Source organism: Macadamia integrifolia, chromosome 8 (assembly GCF_013358625.1).
Source record: "Macadamia integrifolia cultivar HAES 741 chromosome 8, SCU_Mint_v3, whole genome shotgun sequence".
In the NCBI taxonomy this organism is placed as follows: Eukaryota; Viridiplantae; Streptophyta; class Magnoliopsida; order Proteales; family Proteaceae; genus Macadamia; species Macadamia integrifolia.
In genome coordinates, this window is record NC_056564.1 from 11,541,999 (window position 1) to 11,565,517 (window position 23,519).

Sequence of the window (23,519 nt, forward strand, 5' to 3'; positions counted from 1 at the left end):
ACCATAGTTGTCACGATATCAAATCGATCAAAGGCGGTGGAGGGGTGGCTAATCGATTTGGTGATGAATTGCCCGTTATGGTGTTGCCATGGCGGTCAAGTCGCCCATGTGTCATTTTCTATTTTCCTTATTTTCTAAAGTTATTTAGAATGTTACTTTTTATTTTCCCTATTTTCTAAAGTTATTTAGCATGCTACAAGCCTACAATATATACCCTATAACATATAAAACAAACATTAAGCAACATCAAATCATTAAAAATCAATATAGTCCTATCAAAATCACCTTGCATTTTATAAAAAATCGACCGCCTAGTGAATCAGGCATGACCTGGCGTCCATGACGGTGCCATGGCGACGCCTATCAGCCAATGGCGACCACCATTTGTGAGTGACGTAATTCGTAGCATTACCATGAACTTCTTTTTCCGTCAGGACGCCAAATCGCCGCCTTGGCGACGCCATGACAACTATGAGCACAACACAGAGCAAACAATCAAACAAATACAACGGTTAAAACAAGCAGTTTTAGTTTCTCGAACCACACTTTTATAAAACACATTCATTTGAAAATACCCCCTTTTATCACACTTTAGTTGGCACTGAGGGAAATAAGCTGTTGTTAATCTGTTATCCATAATACGAGAGGGAACTTGGCCTCCACAATCACTCACTCTGTCGTTACCACTTTGTGACTAAATATATATACCACTATGCACAGCGGGTATAAATTCCCGCGAATCAACGGAACGACTCTATCTGGTCTGGTACGGAGTAGTCTATTTACCTTCACACACTCTCTTTTCACACTTTCACAAAATCATCACCTTTACATAAGATCACGTTTCATAAAATCACTTTCTTTAAAAACACATGTGAAAACACAGGTAAAATCTTCAAGTACGAATCAACATCAATACTCATCATCCAATAATATTCATCTCCATAAAAAATCGTTCACCTCCATAAACTATAATCCACTTACCTCATCCTACATGTCTCCTACTTCCACTCTCTGAGCTTTGAATGCTCAAGTCAATCACAACTTGCAATTAGTTACATCTCCCATTAATCTCCTAGTTCAAAATCAATTCAAATTCCTCACTTTTCCCTCAAAAGTCAACAAAAGTTAACCCTCCTAGATGGAGGTCAAACTCTGGGGCATCAGTCCCCCTTGACACGTATTATCACCATTTCGAAGCTAAGAATGATCGGTTAAGTGATTAAAGAGTAATTAGAACAACTCTAACCTCAAGGTGTAACTTTCAGATTTCAGTAGATCTGAAAAGTACTCTCAATCCATTGTTCATATGCTCCTTAAATTCGGGTTGAAACATCCCCTAGGACAGCTCCACTAACCCCCAATGTATGCCCAAAACTTAATGGTCGGATTAAAAGTAATAAAGAAAATACAGGTTCAGGTCTCCCAATTTCCCTCAATTTCATGGATTTTTTAGTGACACACAAATCGAGAGTCAAATCCTCTCACTGAGTGGATCGATTCTCACTCTATGGTAGGGGGAACCTATGATAAAAAAAATTTGGGCCTCAACTCATGGCCAGATTTGGAGAAATTCAAAAAGTCAAGATTTGGACAAGAATAAATACTTTTAAAGATCCAACAAGAATTGATGTTATGGATCTTCGTTGGGCCCCAAGTTAGAATCGATTAACCCTCCTAAGCAGCCCAGAAAATCCCAAAAATCTTGGCCATAACTGACCAGCACATGGTCCAAGATTTGGGTCTCATATAAAGATTTTAGTTTCATTTGAGTCCCATATTGGGTCCCAAGAAAGAATCTCATATAAAGATTTTAATTTGATTTGGGTCCCATAGTGGGTCCCAAAAGAACCCTAACATTATTGAGGGTGACATGCCCAACTGGATCATTAATGAATAAAATCTAGTTTGATTTGGGTCCCATTTTAGGTCGCAAAAGAAGAAATCAACAACTATTTGGAATTAGGGATAACAACTCTATTCAAGAATCATCCTTGGAAACTAAGCAACCAATTGGAATTAGGGAGTCTCCTATTCAAGAACTAAGAAAAGGAGGAAGAATCAGTATGAGCAGAATAAAGCAGTGAAGTAGGCACAATTTTCCCCTTCCATGATCCCGTTTCTCTCCCTTTTTCTCTTTCTTTCTTTTTGCTTTTCTTCCTTTCTCACGATCCTTCTCCCCTTCTATTTCTTCCTCTCTTTTTATAGCCCACAATTCCCTTTCTCCTACTCCCTCTCGTTAACAATTCTCTTCCTCTTTCTTTCCCTCCTCACTCACGGACTCTCTCTCTCTCTCTCTCTCTCTCTCTCTCTCTTCCTTTTATATCTCTCTCCTCTCTCACATCTCTCTTTTTTTTCTCTCTCCTCTCTTAAGGATCTCTCTTTTCCCTTCTTTTTCTCTCCTCTCTCACATCTCTCTCTCTCTCCTTCTCTCCTACGGATCTCTCTTCTCCCCACTCCCACGATTTGTCTAATTGGGGTGGGGTCCACAACAATTTAAAAAGAAAAGAAAAGAATCTTTTAAATAAAAAGATTTCATTTAAATAAAACCCCCTTACTAGTATCAAGATTTGAACCTAGGACCTCTAGTTGACTAATGTCCCAAACTAACCACAAGGCTAGTACACTAAGTTATTAATTAAAGCTAAATTCAAATATTTAAATAAATTAGAAAGCAACATAAAAGAAATACCATCCTAAGGTTCCAAATTTGGGGGTATTACATGTTCAGATAAAAACAATTCCTGTTTCTCTCTCTCTCTCTCTCCCCCTCGCAAATATATTCATTGGACCTTACATGTTAGTCTTTGTTTTCGTACAGATGCCTGTTTGATAGACTGTAGCTTCGCTGAGGCAGACCTCCGCTCAGCACATCTTCAGGTTGAGACATCTCTATGCTTGTACTTTTGTGGTTCTCTTGTTTTTGTAGCTCTTTGTTTTCTCTATGGTTTTGTGAAGTATATGCCTGGGCTAAAGTCGATATTCACCCTTTGAAAAAGAAAAAAAGAGGATTGATTGGAATTTTTGCTTGCTATAAGCAATGAATGGACCTTGCACCTATCTATTTTTCTTTTCTTTAGGGGTCAGTTTAGAAAACTTAGGAACTTAGTGCGCAAACAATTAATGGCTCTGATCCAGCGAATACGGCATGATACTGACCAATCCTGGATGGAAGAGTGGTGTCATAGCCTCATAGGTCTTTATCAGCCGTATTGCTGCTGGCTGACCCGATCCAGATCAGCTGATCCACCTGTGTTCCGATCTTGATACTCTAAGTGCATGGCTGAGATTCTACACTGGAAAGAGTGAAACGAGCAAAGATTGTTTGCAGTGAGAATTGAATGTATGACAGGGTAATCCATCGTCTTGATTTTCTGGCTGCTAATATTGCCATCTTAATTGTTCTTTATTGTCTATGAAACATCAATTTCTTGTAACTGTGGACTGTCTGATTCCATATTATGTTCCTATCTTCATTTTGCAGACTGCTGATCTTACCAATGCCAATTTAGAAGGAGCGAATCTAGAAGGAGCCAATTTAAAGGTGAGGATTGCTGTTTAGAACTGAAAGGACCTTATTGGATTAAATATGAACATCCTCTGCTAAATATTAGTTAGTTAATGGATTCATATTTACAAGGACTTACATGGAGAATGTAAAGCAAGGCTAGGTTTATTTGGACATTGGTGGGATGTAACTTTCATGATTGATAAGGTACTTGATGTAAGACTAATTTCCAAGGTAATCAGTCATAGTAGGATCCATCATAAAAAACCACAAGTCGGATGGAGCTGAATTTTGGATCGAATGAAAATCCTATATGAGGGAACAAATCAACAAACCATACAAAATTGAACAAATTCTGTTGGCCGTATTGAGACTTACGCTGGTTGCAAGAAAAAATAAGGAAACTTTTGGTAGTTCTTCAAGAACTAGGTCTGGAAGCGTTGGATGATCCTCAATTGGATCAAAGTGGTCCTCCTAAGATCCTCAACAAACCCTCAAAATCCTGCAGCAATCAGAGATCTGACCTGGAAGTTACGCACTCGGACATTCTTCTTGGGAAAATCCTGTAACTGAAAATCAATAGGTTGTGTGCATCTTCTGATCAGCAATATTAGGGGGCTTGAATCCCACTTTAGACAATAGACAAAGATAAAAATAAAATAAGAAAGAAGGAAGAGTGGAGAAGAAGAGGGTAGGGTAATAGCTATATCAGCCTGGGCCTCTTACCCATAGGTATCCCAGCTGTTGAACATCCTATCTCAGGAATAAGGAGTACGTATTACTCACAAATAAACTTCATTAATCAATCCATGTCTTTTTGTGTTACAACAATGTCTCTTTATATACCAGAGGTTAGGACTCAATACATGGTAAGAAACTAAAAATGGAAACAAACTAAAATTAGAAACCTATTGACATATGACGCAAACTTTCTAAAAAATAATAACTTGCTCACTAAGAAAGAAATAAAGGCAGAACTAGACTTCTAGAGTACTCAAGATATAGAAAACCTAATATTCTTCATGACTAAGAAACATAACTACTAATCCCGTATAGGACTTAAATCTCCAATACTTGGGCTTATAGAGTTGACCCATTACAACAGTAAACCGAAAAATATAAAGCCCAGGGCCCATACAACCCATTGGACACTCAAAATGACACATATTAATCCATTCTTGGTCCAGTTTGATGGCTGAAGTAGAGAACCAGAATTGCACAAAAATTGGGCCAGCATTTAATCCTCTTTTTGACAGCTCAATCTACATCAGTACCCTTCCCATTCCATAGAGTTACTGATGTGCAATGGTTGCTTACTAGTGGTGGAAGTCTAGATGTGATATCATTTGAAGGTAAACAAGTAAACTAGAAAATGTATTATGAAATCTGGCCATGATAATTCACCCATTTAAGTGCTGAGCTTCCTAGAAGAGTTGTGAAAGATATGAATTAAGGGTGAGCTTTGGTACACACAAAGATCTGCACTCACACAGTCACAAGTAATAAAACATCACATACTGAACCCAGATGGCTTTTTCACAAGTATGCTTCTGTCTGAGCCTTACACTATCTTGGTGATGCCACGTAAGGATATCAGCCATAAAATTGAGGTCCCAATTGCATCTCTTCTTCTATGCTTTGAGGTTTTGATCACGGTGTTAGTGTCTATACCTTTTCCTCCAATGATGTGAGATATTTCTAGATATATGCGAGCACAAGGACTACGGAATGGGATTTTAGAGACTCAGCATCGTTTGAAATGAATTGGTTTTCTAGTCTATGTTGAGAGAGTGAGGTCCGCATAATTTGTATATAGCATTTTGTAGGCTTTTGGTACAAGGGTGGAACTGTAAATGCACATATACAATTATATCTCTCTTTTGCATAATTTAATGAAATCATTTAGTTATCCCTTTTAAAAAAAGAAGGAAAGACTATTGCTTGACTCTGCTTTGCCTTATCATTGCTTTCCATACATATCTTGCATATCATTTATCATTAATTAGTTGATAATCGTTAGTCAGCACTTTTTGGCATGCCTCAATGCTTTCGTGTTGCAGATCCATGTACATATGTTGGTTCTAGATCACTAGCTCCTATGCTGATGAATCCATTTCTTGATGACTTACTATTGCAGTCGATCATGACTGGCTTGTGTTTCCTTCATATAAATTGTACAATTTATTTTGATGGTTGTTGTGTATTTGGCTTCTAGTCTTATTTTTGGAGTAATGCATTTATTTCTTATTCACTCTGGAATCCACAGGGAGCAAAGTTGGGTGGTGCAAATATGAAAGGTGCAAATCTTCAGAGGGCTTACTTAAGGCATGTTGATCTACGTGATACTGTAAGTAATACAGATCCTGTTTCCCATTAGTATTTATTTGTTTGCCCTAATATTTGGCAAGTATTCAACTTTGTGATTCTTTGCTTGTCAACATCAGATTGGCTTACAATCTGGAGTAGGTAGCTATTTTAGAAAAGGATTTTCTTTGCTGCTATAAAAATAAAAAAAAAATTAGTTTAATGGGACCTGGGTTCGACCATGCCCATACACAGAATTCCTTCTATCATGCCCTCAATTACTGTCATGCGGCAGTTCAGTTGTGGCCCAAATTTGGTGCGTTGTCCACAGCATTATCTAATTATAGTTGAAATTTAAACTGTTTGAAGTTGGGGAATTGAAAATGGTGCTTGCAGTGCAGTGCTATTAAGGTTAGAAGTGAAAACGTTATGGAAATATGCCGGCATGGTCAGCCCTCCCCTCCTGGAGCCCTGGTTACCGGCATGCTCAGCCGCCCAAGGGTGGCTCCACCACTCCATCTATCCCACCCTCTTCCCTTGAGCCTGCCGCCAACACTCCCCTTCCTTGTCCCCTTGCTCGAACCCCCAACCCTCTCCCTATAATAGAGGAGTATCCTGGAGTTCCCTCTTCAGTCAGGTGAGCTTACCATTGACTCATTGAGTGAGGTCTCCCTCTGCACTTTATTTTCCCTTCCTCCATCGGAGATTCTAAGGTGGCTCTCTGCCCCACTAGTTTACTGGATCCATCGGCATTGTGCCCTTGTCAGCCACTTCATTGGTAGCAGACCTCCCTTCAATATTTCATGGTCTCATTGTCTAAACAATGGAAGATGCATGGGATGGTTGATACATACCTGTTGGACAACGGGTTCTTCATCTTCAAGTTCTCCGACAAGCTGATAAGATTTGTGCCCTTGAAGGAGGTCCTTGGCATGTCGGTCGGAAACCGATTGTGCTCTGGCAATGGGATAGATTCTTGCAACTAAACCGTGCCATCCTCTCCCATCATCCCCCTTTGGATTACCCTGCCAGGCCTTCTGCTGCACTTCTGGTGTGAAGAGGGACTCGGCATCCTTGGGTCGTTCTTGGAAAACCCTTGTTCTCCGACAGGAGACCAAAACCTTGGACAGGCTTGCTTTTTCATGCATGTGTTGAAGTTTCTGCAGATTCTACGCCCCCTCCCTCCATCTTGGTGGCTGATGGTGAGGGTCACACCTTCAAACAGGAGGTTTGCTACGTCTGGCTCCCTCGTTGCATAACCTGAAAGGCTTTTGGTCATGGTCAGAATGCCTCCTGCATGTCCATCTCTGCTGGTTCCTGCCACCAGAGTGGCTTCTCGGCACTAGCCACTGCCGAAACCCTTCTTCCCCATCCAGCCAGAGTCCTATTTCATCCATCTACCCCCTCCTCCACCTCTTCCTCCATCCAATCCCTCTTTACTCCCATTATTCCCTAGCTGAGGAAGGAGAAGGCAGGGTCTGCATGGAGCTGGTCATCAGAGGGAACCATCGTAGGGTTAGGGGACACGATCAGGCTGCTCCATAATTCCTCTCCGACCATTGATTAAAACAGATATGCAGTTCTCCCCCGTTAACGCAACTGACAATGCCTGCCTTGAGAAACCAGACCCTCATGCCGACTTCCTCTTTGCATGTCCCCCGACTGGTCTCCATCACTCCCTGGCTTTAATCTCCGTCAGCCACTTAGCTTCCACTGCACGCCTGTGCCCTTCGCAGACCTGCTCAGCTCCCCTTCTCTCTCTGCCATGGCCATGCCTCCCTTCCTCTTTGGGACCCCCCCACATCCTTCTAACTGTCTCCCTACCCTCTCCCCACCTCTCTTTTGTCCTGTCGGGTGAGTCCTGCAATTAACCTCACCTCCCCTCAGCCCATGCAGTTGAGTTAGGCTACCAAATTCAACAAGTGGTACATTTAGGGCATGTACACCAATCCAATAGTCCGACTGCTGACATCAGTCTATGCGGTCAAAATATTGTAAGGTGTCTTTGAAACATCTTCAATATCTTAACTATTCATGAAATTTGTCTAACTATGATTTATATCATGTGCTTTGAAGACGATAAAGTGGGTTACTATTGTGAGTGGTGGATAAGAGCCAGGATTTTACTTCAAAGCTGGGGGAGGGGGCAACCGATAGATAGAAAGGATGGCTGTTGGTTGGTTTTTGGACTTTGAAGTAGTGTTTGCTAGTACTAAGCCCAACACAATTAAGTTGTTGTCAACTTTAACTTGCCTCCATGTTGAAAGCTGCAAATTCCTTACTGATTTTACAGGGTATCCAAGCGGGTATACCTTGGCAGGGTTGGGTTTTTTGTATATAAAACCTGCATTAAATCCATTAAGGCTCATTGAAGACCCTAACTTATAGAAGTTTCATATATATATATATATATGTATATATAGATATAAATTGACTACGAAATTATCTATTTCATTGTGAATTTAGTTGAAGATGCTACACCAAATGGCGATAGAAGTTCTCAAAATGGTGGGCCATACAGTCAAGGTGGATTAAGAAATTGGATGTGACTTATTTCAGAAAGGTCCACTATCTGTTGGCTGCACTAATTTGAATATGCCTCAAATTTGAGAAGCCCATTAAAAGGGAAATGCTTATCCACCAAAACCTATGTAGAAATTTGAATATTGGTGTACCTGATTGCTCCACCAAATCAGAAGTGGTTGTAGGTTACAACAAATTTTAAATTCAAACAATGACTGGATTGCTCCACAAAATCAGAAACAGTTGTAGGTTACAACAAATTCAAAATTCAAACAATGAATGTCACATATATGAGATTTATTATGAGAAGGTAAAGAAAGTTCAGTATTTTATTGAGTGGCTTGGAAGAGATGGCCAAGGCGGTGATGCCTTAAATTAAACAAGGAATATGTAGATAGGACTGATGGATGTGTAGGATCTGCCAGAAGGTTATAAAGCCCATTATGTTCATGGCCCTGATCCATTGTTTTCCTTGTCGAGAGGTCTTGAAAAACACAATGATTGGGAAAGGAAGTTACGGAGGCATTTCATTGTGCTAGTGAGTTTAAGGACACAGATTTTATTTAACTGAAGTCACATGTAAAACATTGGATAGGGAGTTGTGGACTGATAGAAATTGTGCTAATGTAGGAGATAGAGGCGGTTTGGCCATCAGGAGTATGATATGAGACAAATGAGATGATGGGGTGTGGTTACAAGTGAAAGAAAGAGAATGAGGTGTCATATGGTTGGTAACACTAGTGTCAATAATCCATGTAGAAGGAGAGGCAACAGAAAATAAACCACTAGACATTCCTTTGAGATCAAAAGTCAGAGAGGCTGTGTAGTGGAAGGGAGCACAGAGGGATTCGAATCTGGAGACATTGGATATGTCTAAATATACCCTTGGGCTATTTCCATCTAATGCCTTTTAAGGTAGGGTTGGACACCCAAGTGGTATTTCGTGGGCTATCCCATACCATGCATGGTTGTGGTGGTATAGATTTTTTGGGGGGGGGGACAATTTCCCTCCTTAGCCCTACCAGTATGTAATACAACATTTATAACCAACCAACCAACCAACCCCCCCCCAACCCCCAAAAGAAAAAAAAAAAAAAAAAAATCCCACTAAAACCCGAAGGGAAGTTTTATAAGATAATAGATTAGCAATGATTTATGGAGCTGAATGTTGGGCATGAACAAGCAACATATAACCAAAATTAGTGTATCTATGGTAACACCGAGGAAGGAACACATTAGATGTAATCTTAGCTTCAGCACATATTAAGTTTGGAGAGAGAGGTTTCAAATGGTATGTGCTTGTGCAACGATGACCTCTAGATGCAGCGGTAAGGAGTGGCATGATTCAGATTGTTGGACGGAAAATATTAAGGGGGGCCAGTCCTCCCAAGACTATAGTAGAAGTGGTCAGAAAAGGGGCATGCATAGACTAGGGTTGACAAAAAGTTCAGATTTGAATAGAATTGAATGGAAAGCAGGATCCATGTAGATGGCCCCATTAATTGAGAGATAATACTTAAGTTGCATCCGTTTTTATGTTTGTAAACATCTTTATGATTGCTTCCATGCACCATAGTTCTTGCCTTCTTGGAGATCAGTGGTTTTGGGTAGGTGTGGACACTGGACAGTCTGTAAGTTGCCCATGTATCTAGGTATGGGAGGGAAAAGATTTAGTAAAATTGCGTATTAAAATTATGGGCTCACTCAACATAGTTGAAGTGTCAGCCAATTGACCTTGTGAATGTTTTTCCTAAAACAAATATGGTATATAACTGGAAAGTGAACTAGAGTATTTGCTACTCAGGTCAGTAAGTGCATGCTCTACTATAGTGGTGGGAGTCTGAGTTAAGAGTCATCTTGGGTATGATACCTGGGCCTTCCCTTCACTTCTGCCGATTGTGGGTTTAGTGCCATTGCAGATCTCTCAGATGCTACATGGTCTGACAGCTTTTTTTATGTGAATGGTGCCAGGTGGTTGGATATATCGCTGATGGTCCTACAATAATATATGGTTTTATGATGGAACATCTATCTGCCAAAAAACAAAAAAAAGTATAAAAAAGAGAAGGATATGCTTTTTTTGTTGATAAATAAGAGAAGGGTAGAGGTAGATTGTTGGAAGACTTGAAGTAGCGCATTTTACAATGTCAATACATGCATTTATCCAGAATACTTCAAAGCCCTTTTCACATTGTTATAGTGGTAAAGTTAATTTGAAGTTCTTACACTCTTTCATGTTTGTTATACTCAGCATTTGTTGGATGCAAACCTTGGGGGTGCAAATTTGCTTGATGCAATCAGGTGAGATGGAGGCAGCCCTGTAGACTCGATATAAATTTGCCCCTTGTATGTGTATCTGAAAAATTCTTTTGTATGTGGGACTCCACTAATAATTGTAGAAAGGAAAAATGAAATTGTGAATTTGTGGATTATATGATATTGTAAAGCCAATCTGAACATGGAGAAATTGCTTCAATTCCGCGACTTTTAAGAAACTCATTCTATTACTTGCTGGTAGGCCTTGGTATGGGTTTTTGGTAGCTTAAACATTCCCTTCAATTGTGATCTTTCTTCTACGACAATAGAATTAACCCTGGGAAAACCATCTTTAACTGCAAGCTTTCTTCTATTACCATTTTTGCAATGCTTGGCAAAATGCTTTGTATCTGCCACAGGGCAATCCGCTTGTGAGCCAAATGCTGTGTATAGGTGCCCCCACAACCTCCCCGTCTACCTATATTTTTTCAGTTCAATCCAAATTATATACAAGGAAGAAAACAGCGGTCAAAGAATGGTTAAAAGGTGAAAGTAAAGAGTAAAAAATATATGGACTATTGAAGATAGAAAGGAGAAATCGTCTAGAAGTTGGCCATACGGTTGGGTTAGAACATCAAATTTTACTAGTTGCTAATCCAAGATACATGTTTCCTATAACATACGTTTGGAGATTGCCATTTGACACATCTCATTAAGGTTCTAAAAAAGGGGAACGGGCATGAGATTGGTCGAGGCCGATACTATTCTTATACCAATCTCGATCAGATAGAGTTACCCATGTTTTTATTTAAAAGCAGTTTTTGTTATGATTTTACCTTTGGATCATACATGTGGATCAGGAATGAAAAGGTCAGGATTGGGGATCAATCAGGGATGACATTGACCGTTCCATTCCATTTTGTCGAACCATGCATCCCATGGCCAAAATTGGGTGGGCAGTTCTGTAATAGTCACAGGCTAATGCTCAGCTGTATCTATACCCATTGCTCTTGTTCTATTATCTTATTCTCTCCTCTTTACTGTCCCCCGCCGGCCAAAAAAGAGTAAAAAGGAGAACAAAGAGGATTAGATCTTCCAACTCTCCCCGTTAGACGGCCAGAATACTATTAAATTTTTCATATGAATGGCAGATTATGAAGTCTAGGTACATTGTAGCTTGCCATATGTTTCATCAGGAGCTGTTGTTAAGTTGATCTAATCAAAGAGACTAACTAGAAGAAAGATTGGTGGGGCTAGGTGATTCCTACCCTCTGATTTTTGATCATTTTTTTGAATGTTTGGAAGATCCCGAAATATAGAGGTCCAAAGAGAAAAGTTAATTTCTGTTCAAACGGTCTAGATTTAATCATGCTAATATTTTAGGAGAGTTTTTTTCACCACTCATAGTGAAGGAAACACCCCCAAACTCTAAGAATCATAATTATTCCCACTCCTCCCTTTCTGTTCCCCAATGCTGTTTCCACACAATCTGAGGCTCTGGATGAAGGAATTCTCCTTTCACCCATGAACTCGTTCAGTTCTCTTATGTGTGTAATATTGAACATGAGATCATTTCATTCTTCACAGTATCTGACCCTTTGTAACATGTTAGGTGTGTTATTTCGGGTTTAAAAGAAAAAGAAAAATCTGAGTGATGAAGGACACCATTAATGATCAACCTCTTCATCCTTTATTTAGAAATATGTTCTAAAAGTCTATGCCATAATATAAAAGAATTCTCAACATCTTTACATGAAAAAAAAAAAAAAACCACACATTCACCATATGAAATCGGGTTGAATCAGCCAATTTCCAAAAAGATTTGGATAAGCATCCAACAGGGGTCGACTGTTCCAAAACGAATTGGCCGATAAACCCGACTTGATACCAATTGCCGACAACATTGGTGATATTCTTCACCGACAGTGGAGCCGAGCTTTCTCCAAAGACTCTTGAGAAGAGTGATTATCGATAATAGTCGGTGGCCAATTATCTTTTCCCGAGTCGCATCGAATACCGATACAGAAAGAATCAGCAAGGTCAAAAGAAGGGGAGAATGCATGCCGTGTCTGCTTTTGTAGAATCAGGTTCCTCTTGGATGTTTGTAATAAATGAAATCTATAGATCGACGGTGATGCCTCATACCTGTTCCTGTGTGTGGGTATTGATCTCCACCCTCCAATCCTGCCCCTGCAGTCTTGATTTCAATGGGACGGGTACAATACTCGATTGTTTGGGTATGATTTGTCACATATGAACTTATCCTCTTGCCACGTCCACGCGTCTTGTCCTGGGACGTTGACGCGGAAAAAGCGACTGGGGACGTACCCGCATCCTTTAAGCTAATAGGACTTTTTGTAATCTGAAATTCTGACCGTTGGAATAAAGTTAACAGTACTTATTTCCTTGGAAAATACTGGACATAGAGGACCAATAATTACATGACACGTGTTAGATAACGTGGCAGCATCATTTTTTAGCACTCAAATCTTGTGGCCTACAACCGTTTAAAAATAAAGATGTCGGCACCCTGTAATCCAAAGCATAATGTTAATAAAATTAACATTTAAAAAATAAAACAACACTTTCAAGACTACCACTAAGTGAGTCCGGAATCCGAATCCGGTTCTCGTAGGACAACATCAGTTCCGAATCATGTAGACTTAAAAGATCGACACGTAGATCACACTTAATTCTCTTTCCCAATTTTTTGGACAACTTGAGTTCCGAATCTTATACACTTAAGAATTCGACATGTGGGTCACTTATTGTTCGTTCCAATTTTTTCCTAAAACTCCATTTCATTGCAATGGAAATTTAAAGGGAAGGGAATTTTCATACTTTATAAAAACAAATATTTATAATCATTAATCTATGTGATTATATAAATTACTTAATTTTTTTAACCATATATATTTAGTAAAGATATATTTTATATATTATAGTAAAGAGTTTGGGATGCAAAATAAAGTGAAATTTTATAACTAAATGTAGAATATTCTGAAGTTAATGTTAAAGTCACATGGTCTTTTTTCGGTATGAAAATTTCACTTTCCTTTCTTTTAATTTCCTTTACAACCAAACATAGTCAAATGTCAACTTCTCAAGTCTACGAGAGTCAAAAGACGCGGAACTCAGGTTCTTATACGAGAACTGGATTATGAAATAGGATTCTTGTAAAGTTTCTTTCTATGGTTCACATTAGATTGAAAGATGTGCTGATTGGAATAGTTGGAAATTTATACACTCCGGGTGTAGTTTCACTGATTTAAAAGCGGTGTATTAATGGATGTTTCTAGTTTGAGTCTCCTCGTGACTGAACTATTCCACAGGTTACGTGTAGTTGTGTTTAACTGAGGTTTACCCTTGAACCTGAATCGTAAAATTGTATGGGTTTAAGAGGTTCATCGATAAGATGAGGGACAATCTGAATAGGATACTAATCACACTTTAAACTTAAAATTTCAGCAATAAATTTAATTGTGCATCAACTTGCATCCCGTGCATATTAATGTACATATTGTATTATTATGTAATCTCCTATAATCCTAAATGATAAATTCTATTTTGCTTTTCACTGGGGAAAAAAAAAACAGAAATCTATTTTGCCTACAACTTACATTTGACCCCATCCAATTTGCTATATGTTAGATTTTTTGTCCAATAAATACTTTTTTTTTACTATTAAATAAAGTGAAGGGGGTACTTGAATGCCCATTCAACTAGTGTAAACTACACGAGCAGGTTATAAATTCCATGTGGCAACATGCTTCGTGCTCAAATTTTACCCTTAGCTAGGATCTACCAACCATCAACCTCTATCACTTGGTAAAATTTCTGTCCAAGTGGATTTCAACATGTGCACAAATCATGGTTAAAGTTTGATAAAAATTTTAAAATATGAATGTAAAGAAACATAATAATTTAACAGTTCAAAATACAAGTGGAAAATTTAACACAAAAAGGGGAGATACAATTGAGTTGTATTATGAAATTCAACATGTGACCAATTAATAGGATGATTTCTCAAACTAACGGTTCAAATTGGCTATGAGATCTCCATGTGGATAAATCACAACTGCCCATGTAACAAACATATTTGAATAAGCTCACTTATAATACTTTTGCCATAAATAAATGAGGTGAATATTTTGTCGTTAGCAATACATGAACAAAATTGATTTTGGATTCTCTACAAGTATGATCATAGGATGTCAAGTATTATTTTCACTTCCATAAGTAGTCCTTTTTTGTTCATTAAGTGGCAGTAAATGGAATACTTGGCGTCTTTGGTCATACGTGTAGTGTGCACGTACATGCAAAGGAACTCAACTCGGTAAAATGGTGGATACATGACAACTTTGTTATACCATGTGAAACAATTGCATAAAAATTCTGACAAGACAATATCTATGAAATGATCTATATTTTTAAAATATAAAATTTCAACTTCAAATTCAATCATTTACTTTAGTGAAAATGGTTTAAAATATCAATAACTGATCGACTGGAATGGTCTATGAATCATTATTACTTGGTCGATATTGATGGATCAATACAAACCAAGAGTAAATTGGTAAAAAAAATCGATTTAAATGAAGCAAAAGACAAATCCATAGAATGTAAATTGGAATCGGTATCCAATAGAGATTACTAAATCCATGCCTTTGAATACCAATGCATTAGCTTTAGTCCTAGAGATTACTAAATCCATGCCTTTGAATACCAATGCATTAGCTTTAGTCCTAGATAGAATCCGTTGCTCGTACAAATAACTTGGTCGTACGAGTTAGCGATTAACACCTATCCCACTTTCTGCCATTACAAGGATAAAGAGGGGTATATCTAAGAACAAAAAAGACAGGTGTTGATCGATTACTCGTACGAGCAGGTGATCGGATAAACAGTAGATCCATTCTCCTTTAGTCCCATGCTTTGATTTGACAGAGGGTCAATTGCTCGTAGTATCTAATACCTGTCTCTTTTGCTTTCAGATACACCCTCTTCACCCTTGTAATATAAATAAATGGGACAAATGTTGGATGCTAACTTGTAGGATGAGGTGATTGTACAAGCAGCGGGGATCCAAACTCGTTTGATCTGCCATGTGAAAAATCTAGGTGTCACCCCCACCGTTTTTGCTGATTGGTTGCCATCTACCAAAACTGCTCCCAATAATAGTAGAAGAAAGAAAGAATCCGTGAAAGGAAAATTCTTCTTTTGTGGCTGATTCGATTTGGAACCCTATAAATAGCACCATCAGGAAGCTTAGTTCTTACTGCGAATCAGAGCTCCATTAGCACATCCTTCTATTGAAACCAGAAAGATAAGAGAGGGAAGAGCGTGAGAGTTTATCGTTGTGGGTGTTGAGAATGGCTGGAATCATACAAAAGATTGAGGGCGCCCTTCACATGGGAGGAGACAAAGAAGAAAACAAGCACATGCACTCAGAGTATCAGCACAGCTACCCTGACGATCAGCACAAGCATACAGAGTACCAGCACAACTACCAGGTGGATGATCAGCACAGACACCCAGAGTATCAGCACAACTACCCCGAAGATCAGCATAGGCACCCAGAGTACCAGCACAACTACCCCGGAGATCAGCATAGGCACCCAGAGGATCAGTACAGGCACCCAGAGTACCAGCAAGAGTACCCTGAAGATCAACACGAACACTCAGAGTATCTTCACAAGTACCCAGAGAATCAACACAGGCACTCAGAGGGTCAGTACAACTATCCGGAGGATCAGTACCAGAGGGAAGGGAATGAGAACAAGGAAGGGCTCGGGTTCATGGAGGGTGAGATGAAGAAGAAGGAGAGGAAGAAGAAAAGGGACGGCGAGCATGGCCATGAGCATGGAGGCGATGGCGGCAGCAGCAGCAGCAGCGACAGCGACTAGATTCCCATACATACCCAACATTAATCTCTTTATGATTGACATAGGTACGTGCACTGTATTACATCTTCATGTTTGATTTCACAAATTTAGGGGGCGTGAGCGACGGGTGTGGATCAATTCTCGGTGTTTGATCCACGTTTGGATAACACCAAAAAACAAGAACTAATTAAAAGAGGAGAGAGATTAACTGAAGTCCAAGTGTGAATTAAATACCATACGAGAATTCCGTGCAAGTACCTGATCCGGGAGGGACGAGGGTACCAAATCGTCTATACGTATAACTCATTTCTTTCTGATTTATTCTGTTTGTTTGGATTTTTGCAGAGAAGATGGGAGAAGATATGAAGTATTTTGTGTGTTTCAATAATCGTACTGCTCTTGGTTATCAAGTAGTAGTACTACAATGTGTTTATAACGTTTAGGAAGGAGAGTGGATTTGAGGTTTAGAACCTTCTCTCTCTCTCTCTCTCTCTCTCTCTCTCTCTATGTATATGACGGTGATGAAGGTACAATACATATAGTTTTTTCTCTGTTTAATTTTCTTCTCTATCAAGAGGTTGCCTGTTCCAGTTTGGTGGTTTGAGAGGACAAGAAAAGAGAATAGATCTACTACTAATCGTACGAGTCAATGACCAACACCTGTCCTCTTTGTTCTCAGATATACCCCTTTTTCTCCTTGTAATGGCAAAAAATGGGCCTTGTAATGACAGAAAATCGGATAAGTGTTGATCGTTGACTCGTACTGTTGTATGACCAGTAAATTCTATCTCACAAGAAAATACCGAACTCACATCCTCACTTCCTATTAATTATCTTAGGCTGTGTTTGGTAGCCAAGGAAAAAAAAAATAAAAGAAATGAAAAGAAAAAACGAATCTAAAAAAGAGAAGAAAAGAAATAAAATGGTAAGATTTTTATTAAGTTTTTTTTTATTTTTTTTAGTTTTTTTTTTAGTTTATTTTTTTTTGCAGCGAAAGAAAATATCACCATTTCTAAGGTGAATTTTGAAATACAAAAAAGAATCTTCTCTTGGTTGAGGATATGTCAAGCACAAAGAGAATTTCTTAAACCAAGAAAATAGTACAATTTTTGTATTTTTTTTTTTTCCTCTTCTTTTCTTCTCTTGGCCACCAAACACAACCTTTAGGCAATACTTTTTTTCTAGTAGACAAAGCTTTATCATTTCCAAGGTAAATTTTGAAATCCAAAAAAAATAATCTTCTTTCGATTTAGGTCTTTAGGACATACCAAACATGGGGAGAATTTCTTAAACCAAGAAAATGGTATAAATTTTGTATTTTTTTCTTTTCTTTTCTTCTCTTGGCTTCCAAATGTGACAAAAAACAAAAACATTATAAGACAAATATTATAACTACATAATGATTTTTTTTTTTTTAGTTTCAACATTAGCCTCCCTTCTTGTTGGTGTTTGCATCTTGTCTTTGCATAAGGACAGCAACGAGTGTAGATGCTCTTTATGTACATCTCTCTCTTTTTATTTTCATAAACATCTTTTTCCTATTTGATGGCAATAAATGGGACATGTGATGACACCAAAGTGTATGTTCAGATAACATACATGCAGGGATCACTAACTTGACAACAATACAATCAATTGTTGAAGTGTGGTAAGTTTTTCACTGGCAACTTCCTCTTCCAATTCCACTTTTTCTCTTCTTCTCCATGGGATGTGATGTGAAAATCGGTTCAGCAAAGAGTATGAAAAAGCATGCCAATTTGCATCCATACAAACAAGGCAGGGCACATGAGATAAAAATCTTCTGCAATTCCCATCTTGTGCAATTTCATGTTATTCTATGTGTAGAACTTGACAAGTGTCTAACTTTTAATGAACGATTCAGATGAGTTCTTGGTTGATTTTTCACCAAAACCTGGTTTGAAGTAAACTGAATTGATCCGTTTGAAGGTTCAAACCAGACCGGTGAGTGATTTGAATTAGGTCTCTCAAGGAAACCTAAAACTCACGAAAATCTCTCTCCTTCTACTTGATTTTCTCATTCTGATCTTCTAAAAGGTGAGGTTCTGGTCTGTGCTCTCACGGTGGGATCGCTCTCTGTTACCCTCAATCGCGCCGAAGCTCTCAAGGGACCTACTTGTCTAATCCATCGTCTCTAGTGACTAGCTTGAGCAGTTCTAGAGAAGGCAGCCCTGATAAAAGTGAGCTCTCGATGCTCATTACGAAATCCACTCCGGCATCGAAGCTCGGTGGGTCCACTGCCACTATGAATGCTTGGATTCCATCCGTGCAGCTGAGGTCTTCAGTCACCACGGCTCACTTTCCTGTCTTTGATGCCTGGACAGATTCTTAAGCTTTCTCTGCTTTGTTTAAAAGAATCCAGCTTTCCCTGTTTAAATTTCTATGAATAGAGAAGTAGAGAAAGGGGAAAAAAAAAAAAAAAAGAAGAAAAAGAAAATAAAGGGCAACAAAGAGAACAATAGAGAGATTGACGATTTGAATGAAGGTCAAGTAGGACCATTAATTTGTAAAACAAACCTGAGAATTGAAAATATCTGAGGGGGCCTTTTTGGGCATGCAATGAAAGATTTTGCAGAATTGGTTGAAACCAACCATTAATGATTGAGTTTCTATAGAATGATTTGGAAATTGGTGGTGGTGGTGGTGGTGATCCATTTATGTTCAAATCTCAAATGTATTCTCTCTTTTAATCCTGTCACCAATCATCTCACTTCTATCTTTACTTTCCAATACACACCATTACCATTTCTCAGCTTTTCTCTGAAGGTTGCAGACGTTCCATCTTGATATTCAAAAAGGGTTAGATTTCATAAAATGTGGACTTTATGTGGTCGTAGGTTTAGATTTGATGGCTATTAATCTGATCTTGCATTTGCGTTTAAACCCACCATGAGAGCACAGACCAGAACCTCCCCTTTTAGAAGTTCAGAGCAAGAAAATTAAGTAGAAGGAGCTTCCATCGAGAGCTTCTCAATTGTAAGCAAACAACCTTCTGTTCTACTGAGCTTGGATGAAAGCCCAAACCAGAACCTCTCCTTTGTTTAGCAGCAAGGGGTGTGAGAGACGGACAGAGCCGTTTGAGAGACAGAGAGAGGGTTGAGAGAGAGAGTACCGTGAGTTTTAGATTTCCTTGAGAGACCTAATTCAAATCACTCACCGGTCTGGTTTGAACCTTCAAATGGATCGGTTCAGTTTACTTTAAATCAGATTTTGGTGAAGAACCAACCAAGAACTCATCTGGACTGTTCATTAAAAGTTGGACATGTGTTGAGTTCTGCACATAGAATAACATGAATTGCACAATATGGGAATTGCAGAGGATTTTTATCCGGGCGCAGGGCTGAATTTGAGACAATTTATTGAGATGCTATCAAAGCTCAATCATCGACATGTGGTTTCAATAATTGGTGTGATCTACAGGAATCATTTATTTGAGAATAATCTTTCACCACTAACATGGAAGCATAGATTAGAGATTGAGACTTACTATTGGACGGGAACTTTGCCCAAGTACCTCCTCATTCCTAGATGCCCCTTTCTTCCTATAGCTCTAGTGAATTTCTTCTTCATATGATCAAAATGAATGAGAGAGAGATCTAACTAATGAAGGACACCATTATTGATCAACCTCTTCATCTTTTGTTTAAAAATATCATAAACGTTTAAAATGTTGCATCATATAGATTTGAATAAACCTTATCTGATGCCAATTGCTAAAACCATGGGTGAGATTCTCTTCACCGAAGGTCGAAAGAAACTTTCTCCAATCTTGAGAGGAGTGAGTATATAGCTTTTTCTCTTAACAAAAAATGGAAAAATATATGACTTCTCCAATCCTGCTCCTGTGGTACAATATGATCTATTTGATCTCTCTAGACTTTGGAGTTCGAATTTTCCCATTTTTTTTTTTTCTAGAGTTCGAAAATTATTTTGAGTGCCACGGTTTGTCATTTCTAATCATTCTTAATGTCGGATTTCGAATCAAATTCTCTCAAATGAGTCAGCTCCTCTAAGGCGCATCGGATGACTGGCAACATGCCCCCAAGAGAATCACATTAGCTCAAGTGTGCCCAATGAACATTTGACAATTAGGGCCGCATTAAATGCTGCCAGCCATCCAATGCCAGAAAATGATTCAAACCCTATTGGAACTTCCAACCATCTGATGTGTGAAGAAGATTCAGATCCCATTGAAAGTGTCTTCCAACCATTTGAGAGGATCTCTTCCATCAGATTTTTTGTCGGTCAAAAAAATGTCAGATTCTATTCTTATCACGTCCATGCGTCTTGGCTGAGATGTCGAAGAAAGCGTGTACGTAGTTGGCATTTGCTTTAAGCTAATATTACTTTCTGTTCAGAAATTCTGACCGTTGGCTGACCTTTCCTAAATTACGTTCCCCTCTTCTTTAGCTTGCCGAAATTACACGCAAATCCAAGGGTTTGAATGAATTACCCCCTCCCTTACATCTGATGGTGTTAGTTTGTTGTTAGTTTTAAAATTCAAAACACCATTTTACCTTTTAACTAAAGGATGAAAATTCACCCAACATTATGAAAAGAAGCACACAGTTCATTATATAGACGGGTCTGCTACCCCACCAGTGGCGACAATTTCGTTGCCACGGGGAGAGGTCAACTTGTTCTTGATCGCCTGAAGCTGCCTAGTGGCTGACCAAAAAAACGAGCGGAAATGCCCTACTGCACGGTGGTCCTTCCCGCCACTGTTGTTGTTCCTCCAGAACAAACGGTTCCTGTGGGTGAAATCGGAGCCAAAATCCTTCTCATCGAGCATCGCGATTGTCAAATCCGTTAGCACCTTCTTCGCTTGTCTGAACTGGCCCTCCCCAACGGTCCTCTAACAGGAATCCAAGGCACAAAGGACAATCTCTAAGTGTTTCTGCCATTGTCGAACTTGCTCAACTCGATCGCAAACATCGAGAGCCACAATAGAAGGAGAAAAATCCTCTTCCTTCCCCGTTTTTCTCCGGCCCTTCTCTCTTGTATAGAAAGGTTTGCTAATTCACTCCCTTCAAATTCAGATTGCCCTCAACAACACCCACTAAAACATTGCTATAATCAGAATAGGACCACCCAAAGAATCCACCAAAACCCCTAAACTCTACAGATCCACAAGTATAGCCCGTAATCGATTCTTATGATCGAGCAATTAGAAGCCCAAAGGATCTGGAAGTCGTATCGGAATTCCAACACAACTCAAAATCCCGGCAAACCCCATAATTAAATGAAATGCATGAAGAAAGCTCCATAGCCCGAACAGAGGAGAGATTTGGGTGAAATCCCTTTCCACTTTCCTTACCGAATTAAGAATCAGAAAGCATCAAAATTCAATTTGGAAGAGATGAAGAGATGAAGAGACAATCAAATTTAAGGAGAATCAATGGGAACAGAGTGAAAGGTATCTCGACAACAACAACAACAGGCACGGGAGAGAGAGTAACAAAGGAGCACCAATGGATAAGAAGTGAAACCCTAGCGATACACAGAAAGAGAGAGAGTGTGTGAATGATGGAGGCAACCTTAAATAATAGAAACACGAGCCCTTCGTTCTAGTTAAAGGGGAGAAATTTTCTAAACACAAGGAAGCTTTTGACTTTGATTCCATCATCTTCTTCGGGGGGTGGGTGTGGTAGGTTGTCGACGATGAGAGGAGACTGCCTTTTGTTTTAATGGGAGGGCATATAAGTAAGTTCCTGTCTACATAAGTGCTTTTTTTTTTTTATGAAACTATATATAAGGGTATTTTTGGCATTACATTGTATGATATTTGGTGACATCATCAATTAACAGTTCCAATTTCACTGCAGCTAAGGGATGGGATCTAATTGTAAGAATTTTAGAAAAACCAAATGAGGGGGGTTAATTCGTTCAAACCCTTGGACTCACTTATAATTTCGACAAACTATAAGAGAGGGGAGCGTAATTTTCCGTAATACTTTTGTAAGAAAAAAAACTCATAGAAAACCAATTATTACATCACACGTGTAGGTAGAACGTGGCAGCATCTTGTAATCTTGTGGCCTAAAACCTTTAAAATGTCCGTGTTGAAGCGCACGGGAGACCGCAATCTCATGAATATTTATTACAAACGCCCTAAGATCCGTTACTTAGGATTACCCGGTCGTCCGGATGAGTATTCAATATAAATTTTATTTTTTTGTCCTTACATGGTTGAAAAGAGATATTTTTTAATTAAAAAACAGAAATTAATTAACAAAGATCTAATAGGTTATATCGTTCATAATTAAAAATATACATAGGGTTCTCATTGATCATGGTCAAAAGCATTGCTGAAAAATCAGGTTTTGTGGCTCGACTCGTCCTTTTCAAAATCTAGCTAGTCAGAAAAATCAGGCGAGACATGTCAAATTTCCCCTTATCATTTCCATACTACTCTTTCTCAAGCAATCCAAATAAATAATTAATAAATAAATTAAATGAGATAAAATAGAATAAAAGTGTTAAATTTCCCCCTCTCATTGTCTCTGAGATGAAAGTGATAAAATCTGACTTGAAGATGTCATAGTTATAAATCATGTTTTTCTAATTAAAATTTAGATGTATATACTCTATAGTCAATAGACTCAATACAGAAGACCTCGACCATTAGATATTTAACATCACTAAAATATATTTTAGTTCAAAACTATTCAGAAATGCAGACTCAAATTTTTGACAAGAATCGACCGTTTCGTTGTGACTCGGGCAAAATAAACAAGTCTTAAATGACTCGGTATGATTTGGTCCCAGTCTTGTCATATTTTAATACACACTGCCTTCACATTTCAACCTCTTCCTATGCCTGTTGTGCCTCGAGGAAAGCTCTTGCGCCTCCTTTAATAGCATTTCTTATTCATCAAATAGTTCATTATCAGTTAAATACATATTCATTTAGACAGAAAACAGCCTGCCCAATCAGTCATATTAGTGCTTGAGTTAGTGACTAAAGCACAAATCATAATTGTGTAACTGAGAGTTGGGATGGTAATAGTCACAAGATTTTTTTT

The 23,519-nt window shown here is 38.7% G+C and overlaps 2 protein-coding genes across 2 annotated transcripts; both read left to right on the top strand.

Annotated features, from left to right (window-relative positions):
• The first annotated feature begins 370 nt into the window (after positions 1-370).
• Positions 371-10,842, top strand: LOC122086714 (FH protein interacting protein FIP2-like). The gene is made up of 5 exons (XM_042655699.1): positions 371-386; positions 2,732-2,880; positions 3,485-3,544; positions 5,775-5,855; positions 10,587-10,842. The coding sequence occupies exons 1-5, from the start codon at positions 371-373 to the stop codon at positions 10,638-10,640; spliced, it is 360 nt and encodes a 119-aa protein (XP_042511633.1). The 3' UTR covers positions 10,641-10,842.
• Positions 10,843-15,849: 5,007 nt separating this feature from the next.
• Positions 15,850-17,034, top strand: LOC122086331 (protein SRC1-like). The gene is made up of 2 exons (XM_042655097.1): positions 15,850-16,541; positions 16,822-17,034. The coding sequence occupies exon 1, from the start codon at positions 15,964-15,966 to the stop codon at positions 16,495-16,497; it is 534 nt and encodes a 177-aa protein (XP_042511031.1). The 5' UTR covers positions 15,850-15,963; the 3' UTR covers positions 16,498-16,541; positions 16,822-17,034.
• The last annotated feature ends 6,485 nt before the right edge of the window (positions 17,035-23,519 follow it).

Bases quoted from the DNA above. Each gene is read 5' to 3' on its own strand.
- LOC122086331 (XM_042655097.1), top strand. From the start codon at position 15,964: ATGGCTGGAATCATACAAAAGATTGAGGGCGCCCTTCACATGGGAGGA.
- LOC122086714 (XM_042655699.1), top strand. The intron at 3,545-5,774 runs GTGAGGATTGCT...TGGAATCCACAG, and splicing joins TAGAAGGAGCCAATTTAAAG to GGAGCAAAGTTGGGTGGTGC. The intron at 5,856-10,586 runs GTAAGTAATACA...TGTTATACTCAG, and splicing joins ATGTTGATCTACGTGATACT to CATTTGTTGGATGCAAACCT.